We start from the raw sequence: 16,847 nt of genomic DNA on the forward strand, positions 1-16,847 counted from the left end.
AGATTCCAAGCCCCCTTTCTCAGGCTTTGACCTCTGTAGCACTTTGCACTAATGCCCGCTCTGGAAATGCTGTCATCTCCTGTGAGTCCCCATCAAGTGGCTCTCTTGGATGTCCTCCTATCTCCTTGATAATACTTTCCCTGCTGCCTCTTCCTATTCTGGTTGCCCTTAAGATTTCTTCCTAAGCCATCATCTCTCTCTTCCCTACATTCTCTACATAGAAGATCTCATTTGTTCTCATGGTTCCAGCGTTGCTTGGGAGCATTCTCAAATCTCCATCTCCAACTCCAACTTCTTTCTTGAACTTGGATGACAAATTCCTACCTGGGGGCCCTTAGGGGTTTGCCCATTGGCGAACCTGCTGGCGCTCCATAAAAGGCACCCTCCTGTTGTATACCTTTGCTTAATTCAGCTGTGAGGTTATGACTCCCTTCCTCAAAAACCTTCAGTGGCCCCCTCTGAGTCCTGAGTGAAGTAACACTCCTTATGGTGGGTTCAGGACCACTACAGTCAAGCTTTAAGGCAGCTCTTTCAGCAGCTAGCTGACACTGCCTTCAGGGAAGCCTACGATTCAGCAAAACTCCTCCGACTGCCATTCCTCAAACATGCTTTCCTGCCTTCCTGTCTGGGAACCTGCTGTTTTCTACCAATGAGATGCCCAAAGAGAAGAGTCATACTCAACTGAAAGGGATCGTATAAATCATCTCCTCTAACTCATTTTACAGATGAGGAAAAATACACCCAGGCTAGGTGACCTCAAGGTCATATACTTTATTAGTTATAAATTATCTGGCTGGAGACCCATGGTCAAATTGTTTTTTCAGTGCACCACACTGCTTTCACTTCAGAGCCTATTAAGGATCTCATATATAAATAAATATTTAAGTTTTGTAAAGTTTGTAGGGTTTCTGAGGTCATATGGCTCCACTGGTAGCTAGGCAAAGCTCACAGCTGCAGGCACCATGGCAGAATGGTCAAGATGACAGAACCACTTAGCACGTTTACCCTGCCCTGCCCTGCCCAAGGATTCAAAAATAAAAACCCTATGCCTCTGGGAAAACATTCCCTAGGAACAATGATTCTGACCCAGTGAGTTTTCATTGAGTGAAAACTGACCTTCAGAGGAAGCTCTCAAGTTCAGACTGAGTGTGGGTGACAGAAACCTAATGAAGGAGCCAGGTGACAGCCCACTCGGGTGATATTTTTGAAATCATACTGAGGTTCATGACCTCAGCAGAAATTAGGAACACAGAAGATGGAAACATAACTACACAGACCCAAAATGAGAGCACAGGAAAACAAGTAGATAAATGTCACAGAAGTTCCCTTCATCTGTGTGTGAAACAGGAAGACACTCTGGTTTGCTCCCTGGTCCCCACTCTCAACATTATGACTAATTGTAAAGGCCACACGCTTGAAACACACATGAAAAACCCCAAACACCAACACTATCCTCACACTTGGGTAGGAAACCACCTTACGAAGCTGTCTAACAAGAAAAATAGTCTTCATTATAAAAGGCTCTGGTAACAAATTGTACTTGTTTGGAATTCAAGAATACTGCTTCTAAAAACTCCCTTCTGGTGAAAAAAGACATGGATAGTAATAGCAGATGGAGGAAAACCCACCCTGCCCACTCTCTGGGACACACACACACACACACACACACACCCCAAACAAAAAACAAAACAAACAACCCCTCCCCCATCAGAGAAAAAAACCCCAACAATGCTAGACCCAGAGTAGGCACTCAAAAAATACTTTTTGGGGCTTCCCTGGTGGCGCAGTGGTTGAGAGTCCGCCTGCCAATGCAGGGGACACGGGTTCGTGCCCCGGTCCGGGAAGATCCCACATGCCACGGAGCGGCTGGGCCCGTGAGCCATGGCCGCTGAGCCTGTGCGTCTGGAGCCTGTGCTCCGCCACGGGAAAAAGCCACAGCGGTGAGAGGCCCACGTACCACAAAAACAAAACAAAACAAAACAAAACAAAAAAAATACTTTTTGATGAGCCTGCTCCTCCATTGTGGCATTAGAGCTTAACAAGCAAGCAGTATTACCGGAAAACTTGATACCTGGAGCAGGGGTAAAGCTACATAGAACACTACAGACTATAAGGTGATCAAATAAGAACAGTATTTGGTTTTAAGGTACACCATTATCTCATGAAAGGAACCAAGCCAGCAGTTTTCTCCCTAGGAGACTGAGGGAGACAGGGAGAAGGGAAAGTTTATGAGAAAAGATAATGAGCTTAGTGTTTGACACATGGCTGTGAGGAAGCAATGGGACCCCTAGTTAGCTACATATATATATAGGTAAGTACAGGAGGCAGTTCTGAATGACTGGGCAGGACCTGGGTGCAGGGACAGAAATGCATATTACTGCTCCAGGCTAAAGCTTCTCACCCAGACATGTGGGAGCTAGTGAGTGAGTGTCTCAGTCATTTGCTAATTGGCCAGAATTTAGAATCGCAAATCTGGAGATAGAAACCAAGGGAGCAGCCAAAGACAAACATTTTCATTGTAATATGAACAATCAAACCATTTTAAAATTGGTCCAGTTAGTCCTGTCCTAGAGAGGGATATTTTGGATAAGGCCGAGTTAGGAGATTTAGGTGAGCTGAATTCATGTAACTCTCTTCTGCTTTATCCCACCACTTTCTGTTCAGTTATCTGAGAGTTATTTTTCTTGGCCCAACTTTGAGGAACATAAGACTTTACATGTTGTAACTTGTGAATTGAGACTAAGGACTGTCACATGTGGTCACAAGGTGATTTCAGAGCCACTTTCAAGTATCTCAAAATGTCACTCAGTTTCTCTTTCATTTAAAATGTTTGTATAAACTGGCCAAATACTGGTTTTCCGTTACATTATCGATTTAGTAGGAGAAAACACATTTCATTATGACACTGAGTCGGAGTGATTTTCTGGGCCACGGCTCCTGAAGAATTGTGTCCTTGCTGTAGACAGAAGCGGTCTGCTCTCTGATAACACTGTACCAGGGCTTAGCCATGACTTGTCCAACAGAATCACCACTGGGGGTGAACCAGCCTCCAAGCAGCAGGGTGCTAGAGCTTACAGCTCCCCCAGTCCTATAAAGTCAGCCATCCCTGGATTAAGCTCTTTTTATTTCTTGATTGTTTAATGTCTTACATATTATAATCAGTATTTTAATTCAGGATTTGGGCCTTCTGGCAGTTTTCCGAAGGGCACACATTTGGAAGTCAACTAATTAAGAGTATTCTTTTCTTCCATCACCGCAAGTTCTCTGTACACTGAGAGAATATTTTTATACTCGTGGCCATGTTAATTTTTAAGCTGATGCTACCCCTGGGGCTGCGGACGCATAAGAGGCAGATAGAGGGAAAGCACGGCTGGTGACTCAAGGGGGGGCTTTGTGGGTTGGCAGAGATAAAGGGAAAGGAGAAATTATGTGACACTGCATTTAACCAAGAAAATTTGTAAATCAATTTTTCTGCCTGAGAACAAGTACACATTTTGAGGAAGAGCACATTCATCTCTTTATCTTCAGAATTAAGTTGAGTGCTCAAAAACAAAAAAGTATATGAGCCACAATTCTAGGAAACAAAGATTGTAACTACAAACCAATGAGGTGTTTTAAGTAAGGAGAAAGATATCAATCTTATTCCAACATATCTTGGCACATGTGTTAGAAGAAGCTCATGAAAGTAAGCCTGTATCTTGGGCAGTTAGCATTTCTGACTTAATTCTGTGAAGAAAGGCATGGCTACTGGGTTAGTGTTGTACCACTATAACCAAGTTTAAAAAGTCAAAAACCAAAACCAAGAAACTTTTTTTGGAAGAAGCAGGGAAACAGGAGACTACAGACTCAAATGTGCTTGTGTCTGTGTAAAGAAACACTGGAGGGATGCACTAAGGGATGGGAACGTTGGAATAGAGAGGAGAGTGGGCAGCAGCAATGGGAGTGAGAGGTTTGCTTTTGTTTTTTTTACTGTATACGTTTATATCATTTTGATTTTTGCACCAATGTGAATATACCACCTACTCAAAAATTATGTTTATTAAAATAATGAAATTAAATAGGAGATAATAAAAGCAAAGAGCAAACTATATAAACAAGAGGTTGGGAATAGGATAAATCATATTCCTATCAAAATAAATTGAAGCTTATGTATAATTATAAATAATCTATTAAATGTTAAGACTTGCTAAAACTAGGTGGTGGGTACCTATTACTTGTTACATTATTATCCTTATCTCACCTTTGTAGGACTGAAATATTTTTCCCCTCCAAAAAATAATTTGTTTAAAAGCACTTTTATTTCATCAAAATATTCTATCCTTAAGCCAAGGGAGAAACATTTTTATGAAAATATAGGCCATGTAATGGTAATCTGCATTAATTATTTGCTTTTTTACTTTCATACCCTGGTGTGATTTCAGTATTTACAAATAAGTAGACATTCTGATAAATATGCATGGACATTCATGAAATACTGCACAGTGTGTTGCCTAGAATGAAAAATTAATAAGGGAAGTGGGTTTCTGCCCTCAAGTTTATATGCCTTAGCCTTGGAAACTTTTTTTTTTTTTTTTTTTAAAGCCTCGGAAACTTAGTGCTAGAGTTGTGATGCCTTTCCAATTTTGAAAAAACTTTAACCAATGTCCTGTTTTCCAGAGTTTCTCCTCTCACACTCTGGGAATTAAATCCACATCAAGCAAAGACTGAGTAGAGAAAATCATCAGCCCTAGGTAACTGGGGCTGGCAGGATGACCTTGGCCCACTTCTAGTCCTGTAAGAAACCTGTAAGACCAGGGCAGACGGTATGCCAGCCACCCAGGGCAAGGGGTGCTCCAGAATTTGGCTGAGAATCTCAGGGGTAGGATGGAAAGCAAAGGCTATGACCAAGCTGCACACACTCAATTTCTTGGGATCGCTTAAGACTAGGCATGTCTCATCCAGATCCATAGTTCTGGAATCTCTTGTGGGGGGTTATTTAGTAACTGATTTTAGGTCTGGTGAACTTGGGTGTGGGGCCTGGCCAGGCCAGCTTTCCCTGCGCATTTAACTAAGGTTCAATGAAGATAAGCACAGTACATCAGCAGGGCAACATTGCTTTCTTTCTTGTTTTTTTAATTAGATGTTTCTTTTTTTGAAAATTGCCTAAATGCATAATTTATAATCTATTTATTTATTTTAAAAAATGTGTCTATTTTTGGCCACACTATGCGCGGCACGTGGGATCTTAGTTCCCCAACCAGGGATCAAACCCGCGACCCCTGTAGTGGAAGTGCAGAGTCTTAACCACTGGACTGCCAGGGAAGTCCCAGCGGAGCAACATTTCTAGTCCTACCATCTCTGCTTACCGTTTGGAGAGTGTCCCTGTGTCAGAGACGATGAAAGACCCTTTGCATACTTGATCTCCAATCCTGGCAATAACCCAGCAAGACTGTTGCTACTGGCTCCAATTTACAAATGAGAACAACTGAGGCTAAAAGAGTTTAAGTACGAAGCAAGTTACTTAAGGCCATAGAGATCATTTCTAGGAGAACCATATCTAAATTCAGGTCTGTCTGATTCTGAAAGCCATGTTTTTTTTCTACTCCAGCATTCAAGCTCTGACATAATAGCTTTTAGCTTTAGTAGTTTGAACATTATGTAATTACACTAAAGATGACAGATCTACACATACTATTTGTGCTTGAGCATATCTGAAGTCACTTATAAAGACAAATGACAGTCACCTAAAAACAATTGCTTGGGAATGCAAAGCTATTCAAAAGATAAAAATTACATTTTCCTGCATGTAACAACAGTATTTAAAATATTAAACAAATTATAACCCCAAAGAAATGCATAAATCTTACCACCTTCCTCGAGTTTCATGTCTAATAGTTCATCTATAGGTTCATTAGAGGAGAAGAAAGAAAAGAAAATTGAGTCATTTTCATTTTGTAAGGAGTTTGAGTCAAATTACTAAAATTGAGTTGTTTTCCTTAATCTGGACTACCTGAGCATGCATTATGTATAGAGCTTTTGTCTAAGGCAGATAAAACACTTTTTCCATCTTCAGCTGTAAATATAACACATGCATTTGGTTATCACCAATTCAGAAAGGTGTGTGTGTTCATATACTAATGCTAAGGTAAATACATGGCTTCAGGAAGAAATAGTATCCACAAACTCACTCACACAGAAGCAGAGGTCCTCAGATGATAATTTACCCAAGCTGCTGGCTCTCAATGAATGCTGAGTTAACAGCCCTGAATCCTTGTTTTGTTTGGTAGAAAACTATATGACACTGATCAACAATTCTCCTTCTACGGACAAATGTGTGACTTAAGTACCAGAAGATCGAGTGACGGTGCGCTAAGGAACCTCAGCCACGTGGGCCTGGCTAAAATAAAAGGGCAGATTACGGGTGAAAGAAGCCAACCTGTAAAGGCGACATTCAGCGTGATTCCAACTATATGACACTCTGGAAAAAGCAAAACTATGGAGACAATAAAAAGATCAGTGGTTGCTAGGAGTTTGGGGGAGGGAAAGTTGAATAGGTGAAGCAACGGGGGATTTTTAGGACAGTGAAAGTACTCTGCATGTGGTGGATACATGGCATTAAACATTTGTGAAAACCTACAGACTGTACAACATCTAATGGAAACTATGGAATTTGAGAGATAATAATATGTCAGTGTTGGTTCATTGATTGTTTACCCTGGCGGGGGATGTTCCTAGCGGGGGTGGCTATGCATGTGCGGGGGGCAGGGCATATATGGGATCTCTTTGTACCTTCTGCCTGATAAAGTGTGTGCGTGTGCGTGTGTACGCACAATATAACGACCTTAAAACTTGGTTTGCTCATAGGTACATTAGACTTTCTACAGGTCCCAGAATAAAGGACAGATCGCACTTCATTATAATGGATTCCGTTCTGTGTATATATAAAATAAGGAAATCAACATTTACGATCTCAAAATATTATGCAGCTACCACAAGCAAGTGAACATACGGCACAAAGAGAAAATCTGATCCCCCTGTACTGTCGCATGTTGTATAAATAAACGATCTCTATTGATAATTTGAATAGAAATAGAATCAACTGGAGTTTACATTTTTCCCACAAAACTAAAATTTTTCTGTTCGATTACTTAGATTCCCACAGGATTCGTGCTGTCAGCCCTGCATGGTCCTGAGGCTGGAGGGTGTGGATCAATACATTCAGAGACTCTTACATGGCCAGCCTGCCTCTCTGGCTTCTTCTACCACTTACTCCCTCCGTCAACCTCTAGGACATTGTTCCTCTGACCTTCCCCTGGTCCTCCCTGGCTCATAGTCTTTGCCCAGGCTGTTTCTTTTGCTTTGATAGGTCTTGCAGTAGCCTTGACTTAGCCAGTTCCCCGATGCCCTCGGACAGGTGAAGTCACCCTAACACACAGGCCCATCGCCCTTGCAGCCCACACCCAAGTTGGAGTTGCCCAGTTACTTGTGTAATTGTTAGGTTACCACCTGCTTCCCCTTTTGACTGTAAGCCCCATCCTGGAAGGGTCCATCACCATGGGCCCAGAGCCCTGTGCTGTGTCCGCCACAGAGATGGCTCTCAATTAACATCCGCTGAACAAATGAACAAGTACATGAGTAAGTGAAGGCATACAAGCACGAAGGGATGACACGAAGCCAAGCTGTAGAGGCAAAAAAGTGATGGTTTTTTTTTTTTTTTTTCCCCTGTTGAAAGACAGATGGGGGAAAAGCAAAGGAAGCAGTAAATGGGAGAAGAATAAAGTAGGTGATGTGGTTGGAAAAGTAGGAAGGAAGACAGAGTGTGAAGGGAAGAGATGGAAGAGAGGGGGAGTTCTAGGGTGTAATCTGCCCCCTCCTGTCTCCTGGAAAGGCTGCCCCAGCAAAGGGCAGAGGCAGATACATTCCGAGAGGGCCAGGCTGAACAGGCAGTTGGGGTAATTTTAGTTCTCTTCCCATTACCTATAAAACTTTCCCCTGCATCTCCAAGAATTTGAGTCCCAGCGAAAGGCTCAGCTTTCCATCCTGAGTTCTGTCACACTTTACCCTACCCCATGCTCCTCATGCGAGAACGCACCAGTGAATGAATGGGCTGTAATAGCAGAAGGCAGGAATAGCTGACAAGCCCTTCAAAGCACACTGTCTGGTCCACCAGTGCTCTGATCCCTCTTCCGACCACACGAGGGTCAGTACGCCAGAGGGATCTGGTGCCACTCAGTACTGAGCAGGCCCAGGAACCACCTGGAAGAGCAGTGTCTGAGCTCTCCCATCTGTTCCCAACCATGACCAATACACACCCCATGACACAGCCAAAATCGAACTCCCCTGATGTCATCATGTAATCTCTTTGCAACCATCTCTACAGCCCAAATGGCAGTTACAACTCGTAATGGTGATAGCAGAAACGTTATCACCTGTTGTAAAAGAAATAGTATCAATAGTGATGCTCCCCTGACAGGCTGCTGCTGAAATGACTAATGATGCTGTTTTCTAGTTCAAAATATACAACCTCTCTCAATAACGCTATAGGGTCAACAGCACTGATATTTGAAAATTTAAAACTTAAATGATAGGAAGCAAATTAATATAGAATTTTCTCAATTGGAAAAAAAGGTCTAGAAGAAGTTTACCGAAAAAGAAAATGAGCTGGCTGTTGTGCAGCAGTATTTCAGAAGCAATTCTAAATAAAAATCGAAACTTACTCTTAAAACTAGAGGATTCCTTGTGCTGGTTTTCATCCTCTAATGAAATTAACCTTAAAATTAAAAAACAAAGTTTAGTAATGTTGTTCTGAAAATGTTATACTTATGATAGAGCCAGATTTTCTGTACAATATCTATTACTGTACATACACACACACACAATATGAACATACAGTCATTTACATGCTATATATTTTTGGAAGAAGAAATAAATTTGCTGGCTTTCTTCTGTCCCTGTACTAAAACTGGTTAGTAGTATCTTAACGTCTGAATTTAGTTTCATGCCAAGGCACATATTCTGTAAATATCTAGGTGGGCAGTTATGTATAACAAAGATAGATACTTACAGTTATCACTTTAAAAACATAGTTAAAAAACTGATGGACAAGCAGGTGTTTATTCTGATTCGTGGTGTTACAGGAGAGGATACCTCAGGAGGTTAGCTAAATTACATAAGGCTGAAAGCAGGATCATTCTCAAATCCACAAGACTGTTGCCTACTGAACTCTCACTATTAATGGGTAAGATGATGGCACAGATACATCACCACCCTGAGATTCAGCTGGTGCCTCTGAATCCCCCTCCTAGCAAAGTGGTTCACTTTATCTGCCATTTCTGAACAAAATTCTTATTAAATTTCATTGTCATTTAAACTAGTTACTTTTATACTTTTTGAGCTTTAAAAAAGGAAGTACTAAAAATAATGAAGAAATATGAAATTAATTAAAACTAACCACCCAAAACTAATCTTCGGTGGTTCCTCTCTAAGTAAAAGTTAATGCTTTACTTTGATTGCAGTAACATTTATGGTGAAAAAAAGGCACCAGAACTCACTCCAGGCCCTGCCTCTTACTATACTAGGGGCCATGGGCAGTTCCTTAACCTCTCTGAGCCCCACTTCCATCATTAACACAACAGGGAAATGCCTATGTTAATTACACGGAGGGTCATCATGAGAATGAGTTGAGATAACATGAATAAAGCACCTGGCATTGTGTTTCATACACAGTAGGTGCTCACTAAATGGTAGCTAGCATCACCATTACTAACAGTAATAGGTTAAATTGCTTCCCCCTCAAATAGTCAATTGTACTAGATTCAGAGCACATTCTATAGCTGTTCCTACAGTGAAAAATTGTCTTTGTTCTGCACTAAAGAAATTTTCTAGTATTTGCTTTAAAATTAAAGAAGGCGGGCTTCCCTGGTGGTGCAGTGGTGAGTCCGCCTGCCGATGCAGGGGACACGGGTTCGTGCCCCGGTCTGGGAAGATCCCATGTGCCGCAGAGCAGCTGGGCCCGTGAGCCATGGCCGCTGAGCCTGCGCGTCCGGAGCCTGTGCTCCACAACGGGAGAGGCCACAACAGTGAGAGGCCCGCGTACCGCAAAAAAAAGTAAATAAATAAATAAAATTAAAGAAGGCTACCCTTGGTGGTAAATACTTCCATCAGACAAAAAAGATATTTAAAACCTGATTTAGAAACACAGTAAAAATGTAAACCTGTTTTAGCACAAGATTGTCATCTAAACTTTTTTGTGTGGAAAAGGAAGAACAAATGGAAGTAAGGTAATCTACTAGGTTAGCCAGCTCAAGATTAACCCCATTCCCACAGGCTATGACATCTCAACAGAAAAAGACATAGGTTCACATGTAAACCTCCTCCTTGCTGTATGAGTTGAGGAATCATGCAGCATATATGTTGAAAAGTTCATCTCAGTGTTTAAAAATGACTGGAGGAGGCTTCTCTGTAAAGAGGCAAGAAATGATGATGGAGAGTCACTTCCTGCGCTCAAAGCTGCTCTCCGCTTCACAGAGGAGGAAACAGAAAGTCTGCACGTAGAAACAAAATGTCAAGACCCAACACTTGTGTATCATAACACGTGAGTACTACATGTGTTGTGAGGTAAGCTAATAAGTTATTTCCTTCTATGAGAGAAAAGCCGGGGATTTCCTATCTAGGACAGGATCTTGTAACTGATGGTGACAAAAGGAATAGATGGGGTGCAGAAATCCCAGAGAGCAGGAAGCTGGGTCTGAGGCCAGGGAGTACTGGGGACCTTTACCCTCTCTTGCCCCAGTCAACTCCTCACAAGTTGCCCTTCCTAAGACCCCAGAAAGGGGTCTCTTCTTGGGATAAGTGAGTCCCGGCCTAGCAGGAATATGTGAGGGGAGGAGTTTGGCCTCAATTTTAGTACATCTACTCAGAGAAGTGAGGAAGTAAAGCAGTCACCCTGTGTCAGAAACCCTGGCAGACTCGGTCTGCGAGGATGGCGGTGGCCTTACCTGTGGGAAGAAAGGTTTGCCAAGAGAAGGAGCCGTGACTTACTGACTTGGTTCCTCCACTGAGGCCTCTGCACTTTCCTGCTGGGCAATCTTCTTCCTTTCTTCTTTCTCAACCAGCTTTTTCATAGGGTCTTGTAAGGTCTTGATCAGGATAATAGGAAAGAAAACAAAAGAAAATGAAAGGTCAATTAAAAACTCAACTGCCACTGGTCCCAGTAATCAAACCCTGAATTAGAGGTTTGGGGAGGCAACCTTGAACCAAACAAGTGGACAGAAATGAAATGTTGGATGTTCTCAGACCTATCCAAGAAATACTAGCTTATAAAGGAGAGTTGTTTTGCCACTAGATTTATGTTTTTCCCTTTTGTGATAAGTTATTCAGAAGAAGGCCTTTTGGCTATTGCTAACTTTATGTTCCATCTTTAACATGCAGCTAAGATAAACATTCTGTTCTGCTTGCAGCCCACACACTGACAGAGTAGAAGCTTTCTCTCCCCCAAAGATGAGACAATTTTATTTTGTTTGCTATTTTGCAATATAAAACAGCTTATTTTTTAAAAAACAAGAGGAAACAAACCCTTTTTTTTTCAAACCCAAAATAGTGACTTAACAAATTCTGACAAGTTAACTCCCACGAGTGGACAGAGCAGGTGCGTCCAAATCTTTGTAGGTTAAAAACGGGTGAGAGTCTTTTTTTGGCACATAATTTCTTTCAGCGACTGTTCTTAAAGTTTATTAAATATTTAAGGAAAGGTGTTTTTTTTTTTTTAAAAAAAAAAAGCAAAAAGTGCCAAGGAACTGTACACCAGTGACAAAGCCTGAAAAAGCAAAACATCCCTGTAACAGCTGAATAATGAGTTATATACAAAGCTCTCCATTTCTGGCCTAATTATAATACAAACAAAAAAGAAATATCTCAAGATACTTATGCCGCTTATATTCTCAGAACTATTAAAGTCCTCATCCTTTGGGTCTTCACCTCTCTGTTCCTGTCTCCTTCCCATCCTTCACTTTTCTAGTATGACACACACACAGAGGAGGCAATAACTTTTCATATGCCAACTCGGACTGATTACTGATGGCTGACCGGAGGGCTGGTTGAAGATGGTCTGAAGGCTGAGTCTTGGCAGAGTGGAGCTGTGACTAGTTTTGGTGTCTGCCATGGACACTAGATGGACACTGGTGTCACTCTTCCTGCTAGAATAATTTTCCTATAACACCCACCCAGGCCATCACATTACCCTTTTTCTCAAGAACCCATTGTAGTTTCTTATTTCCTTCCATTTCTAGTCTAAACTTCTCTGACCAATTTAAAAGATCTTCTAAAATGTGACCCTATCCTACTCTTCCAGATGCATTCCCGCTAACCTCACATGTCCTTCCGTTCAATTAGGCTTCTCTCCTCACGGTCTCCTGTGTGCTAGTTGCTCCCTTCCTATCTTCGCTCATTCTGCTGCTTTAACCTAAAAAGCTCTCTCTACCTATCTGTCTATCCTCAAAGTCCTATCAGTCTCTGCAAAGTCCAGACCAGTTACTACCATTTTTCATAAAGCGTCATTCACTGAGCATGCCAAATTCAAGAACGTCCTTCCATCTCCAAACTGCACTTACAGTTTTATTAGTATTTCATTATACATATCCTGTATTATGTTTTGTCTTTTAAAAATATTTTTTTAATTAGAAAAGTAATAAAACCACATGTAGAATGTTTGGGAAGTAAAAAAGGAAAAATTACTCGTAATTCCATTTCCCTAAAATAGTTATTATTTTTATAATATTTCCTTTCTGCTTTTTTTCTTACTCATACGACTTATACAATTGGAATCCTTGTTTGTATAGTAGATATTTTTATAGAGCATAGATGCCCTCTTAACCAATTTAATGTATGTAGATATTTCATAATTAAAACAATTTGAGTGCAAAATATAAAGAAGATTTTATATATCTTAAACATTTAATATTGAATTAAAAAAATATAAATGTTTAATTTATATTGCCAATATTCTAAGGTAGGGCTAAATGTTCTCTTTGAATATATGTCCCCTGATTAGGATTCTGACGCATTTTCTTGCTTAAACCACATCCATAAGGCACTGCCATAGTTTTTAATGATTCCCTATTTCTGGATATTTAGATTAGTACACTCAGTCAGCACATCCCAAGGCCAGCAGGGGCTGTTTTGGGTGCTGGGGATACATGGTGCACAAGACAGACAAAAACATAAGCTAGTGATGGATCCTGGCAGAGAACTGATATAGGGGGATAGAAAGTGATTGGGTCATAAGGTAGCAGGTAGTAGGAATGTCCTCTCTTAGAAGTGATATTTCAACTCAGAGCTAAATGGCAGGAAGGAGCCATCCACGTGCAGCTCAGGAGGACCACGGGCCCCAGGTGCAAAGGCCTAGCGGTAGGAACAGCTTGGCTTGTTTCGGCTGTGGAGTAGTGGGTAACAGGACAAGTCTCATGAGACTGGGATAAAGAGGTCAACAGGGGTCACACAGGGAGAACGTTCCTTTACCCACATTCCTCAATACTTAACATTTTGCCCCCATTAGTTTCCTTATACTCTTTTGCTCTTTCTGTCTCTCTACTGCATGACAACTAAATGGACTCTATGATCCTTGGCTGGAGGGGGAAATGCTACGAAGGACAGCATTGGAACAAATGAAGCAATTGGAATATGGACCATAGTCTTGGTGTTCTTCATATATGTGTGTGTGTGTGTGTGTGTGTGTACACCCAAAGGCATCTGGTAAAAGCTGGGCACGTGTGTGTGTGTGTGTGTGTGTGTGTGCATTTTGGAAATGTGCAACCACAAGGAGTAGTTGAACAGATGTCAAGGACTTACTCTTTTCAACTGAGCTGCCAATCACGGCACACACACACACACTCATACACACCCCACTTCCAGCAGTTTTATTCTCTAAAGAGTGGTCCAGCCCTGGTCAAAGTGAAGCCAGGAGAATTTCCAGAGAAGGCTCCGCCAGCTCCAAGTCTTGCTTTTAGATTCTGTGACGCTTCGCTCAGGCCTCCTGGTTTGCTCAGTTATCTTCTCTCTGCATTTCCTTTGTATCAATCAGCAGTGGCAGGGCCAGGACAGCTGCTCTCAGCTGGCCATGTCTAGCTGCCACAGTGCTCGCCTAAGCCCCTGAGATGCCCTTGACAGCTCCATGGTTATCATCCCTTCTGTCTCTAGCCTGACCTCCCCTCAGAACCACACTCCAGCAGCTCTCAGACAACCCCTTTGTGATGTAAACCACTTATTCCTTCTTTTCAACCCCTGCTCCTGTTGGGCCATTAGCAGGCACTCAATTGTTGGCCCCCTGTCACCACCATCACGGTTAAGTCACTATTGTGCTTCACCAACAGAATGGCTGCAGTTCCAATTGCTACTTTATTATTAATAATTCCTGTGACAATCACTCCTTCCTTCCTTCTATTACCATTGTCCTTAAAACAATTTTGTTGTTGCCACTCAAGAGAGGTGCTGTGTATGCACCTGTTGGTTGATAAATTAATGTACATAAGGTTAAACTGCAAAAATTAGAGCTCTTTAGCTAAGAAATTCAAAGGTTAGGGGAATCATGTGAAAAGGCTTATAAAATCATAAGCAAAATTAATACTGAGCACATGGGCTTATTTATTAAATATTAGAATTTTGAACTAAGGGGACTCGTGTGTGTGTGTGTGGGTGTGTGTGTGTGTATCTTTACTGAGATATAATTCACATAACACAGAATTCACTCATTTAAAGTGTACAATTCAATGGTTTACAATATAGTCACAGTTGTGTGATCATTAACACAATCAATTTTAGAACATTTTCAGAAGGCGTCTCTTGAAGCAAGAGAGAGTTTTAGATCAAACTAAGCTATATGTTCCTCTACAGAGCAAGGGAAAAAACCCTGCAACACCACATATGGAACTTGTTTCTTACAAAAGATGGTACACATTGAAGATATAAAGAGGCTTAGAGGAACTCTGAAACATTATGGAGGACAAATCATGTCTGCTTTCCTCCTTCAAAATCAGTTCCCGGGTGTGACTGTCAGATACAGGATATTCTACATGGTGAATCACGACGTTTTCCAAGGTTTGATTATAAAGGCCCAACTGGGGGCAGGCGGGTAGAGGTGAATTCTTCAGATTAAAGTCCAAAACTCAGCTGAAAACGCTTAACCCTGTAGCATCCTTAAAAGTCAGAGGTGACAGCATCTTCTGTGTGACGTGAACATCTGCTCAGGCAAAATGAATCTAAGACGCCTGGCTGACTGTGCAGACAAGGCAGCCATCAGATGGAAGTAGTTTGAATCACTGGCTGATGGAAGCCATGTTCAAATCCATGTCCAGAAATAAAACGTCAAGGCATTCTGTTTCTAAACCCCAAACCTTCTAGGCCCTTCATTAAAATTGCTTGGGAAAATCACTATGAATTAGAAGCAATACAACATCATATAAGACTGAAAGGTTCTCTGTGAAGGAGGGAATGTTTTTAGACCAAGTAACCTTTCTCTGTTAAGGCTGCACTGACATGCTAATAGTTTCCATCAATGCTTAAATGGTTTCAGGAAGCACACACACAATATGTAAGATCAGCGTGACAGAGGAAACTTACAGACCGAGCTTGCAAAAGTGTCTTAGAAAGGAAACAGCTTAATATAATAAAGGGAGTTACTACTTCCTGTATTAGGAAAATAAAAGCAACAGCAACATTCATCTGAATGAAAGCAAAACTACTCAGCAAAACAAATTTCACAGGCAAAAGAACAGCAATCAGCCCTCATCTAACGACCTAAATTTAATGTTTAACTTTGACAACTGGGTAACGTTTCCTCTAATCTTTATTACTTTTAATTTTCTTAGGCTACTTCCCATTAATTACACGATATGTATATAAAGGTGCCAAATAATTGTTTATAAAAGGAAATAAAAGTGCTCAAAATAGCACGGCATGGTTAAAAGATGCTGAACTCAGTTGGGTTTGTGTATATTTGTGATTTTATAATTAGTAGCACATGAGGAATAAAAAGCAGAGGCCATGATGATGTGTATGAGCCACATAATTTATGGAAATTTAGCTCACATGTCCTCCCCACCCATGCAGCTATAAATTTATAAAGGCACTGTACAAGGAACACAAATTAATCTAGGACCAGAAGGTACTCTTGAATTCTACTGTAGAACAAAAGAGGTAAACAGTAAAACTACAGAAAAATAAACACAACCTATTCTTTAAAATAAGATGGAGACTTCCCTGGTGGTGCAGTGGTTAAGAATTCGACTCCCAGTGCAGGGGATGCGGCTTCGATCCCTGGTCAGGGAACTAGATCCTACACGCATGCCGCAACTATGAATTCGCATGCCACAACTAAGACCCGGCACAACAACAACAACAAAAAAAAAGATGGAAAATTAGTACTGGGAAGGCATCATAGTGTACTAGAAAGAGATGGACTTCGGAAATAGTTCACGTAGTGCTGTGCCCTGGTAAAGGGTCTTCACCCCCGGGAGCCTCTCTTTACCCATCAGAACAAAGGAGACAAGTAAACCATCCTTGGGACATTGTGAGGATTAACTGAGATAATGTCTTCGCAGAGTACCAAGCTCATAGTAAGCACTCAAAACGTGCTTTCTTATCAATGACTTTTAAAGATCTAAAAGGAATTAGATGTCTTAAGGGCTCATTTTGTGTTACGTACCGCATTCCATGTTTCATACATCTCTCAAAACCCAGATAAACACTGTCCTTCCGATTTCCTGACATGGACATGGAGATCAGGGGAGGTGAAGTAATTTGCTTAAGGCCATTCAATCACTAACAAGGAGAAGCAATATTTAAATCCAGGTCTTTACAATTCTACAACTAGTTAA

The 16,847-nt window shown here is 41.3% G+C and overlaps 1 protein-coding gene across 16 annotated transcripts in view; it reads right to left on the reverse strand.

The window, feature by feature from the left end:
• The window catches only part of ICA1 (islet cell autoantigen 1), a 145,232-nt gene that overhangs the window by 17,441 nt on the left and 110,944 nt on the right, over window positions 1-16,847 (reverse strand). For 14 of the 16 annotated variants that reach the window (XM_027102522.1, XM_027102529.1, XM_027102524.1 and 11 more), the window contains 3 exons: window positions 11,020-11,117; window positions 8,697-8,749; window positions 5,847-5,879 (listed from right to left, as the gene is read on the reverse strand). In XM_027102522.1, coding sequence (XP_026958323.1) covers window positions 5,847-5,879; window positions 8,697-8,749; window positions 11,020-11,117 — 184 coding nt within the window. Of the gene's footprint in view, window positions 1-5,846; window positions 5,888-8,695; window positions 8,750-8,902; window positions 9,005-11,019; window positions 11,118-16,847 lie in introns of all 16 variants that reach the window. The other 2 variants (XM_027102536.1, XM_027102533.1) reach the window with 2 other exon arrangements.

This window comes from Aethalodelphis obliquidens, unplaced genomic scaffold (assembly GCF_003676395.1).
Source record: "Aethalodelphis obliquidens isolate GAN/ISIS:26980383/991018 unplaced genomic scaffold, ASM367639v1 scaffold5, whole genome shotgun sequence".
Lineage (NCBI taxonomy): Eukaryota > Metazoa > Chordata > Mammalia > Artiodactyla > Delphinidae > Aethalodelphis > Aethalodelphis obliquidens.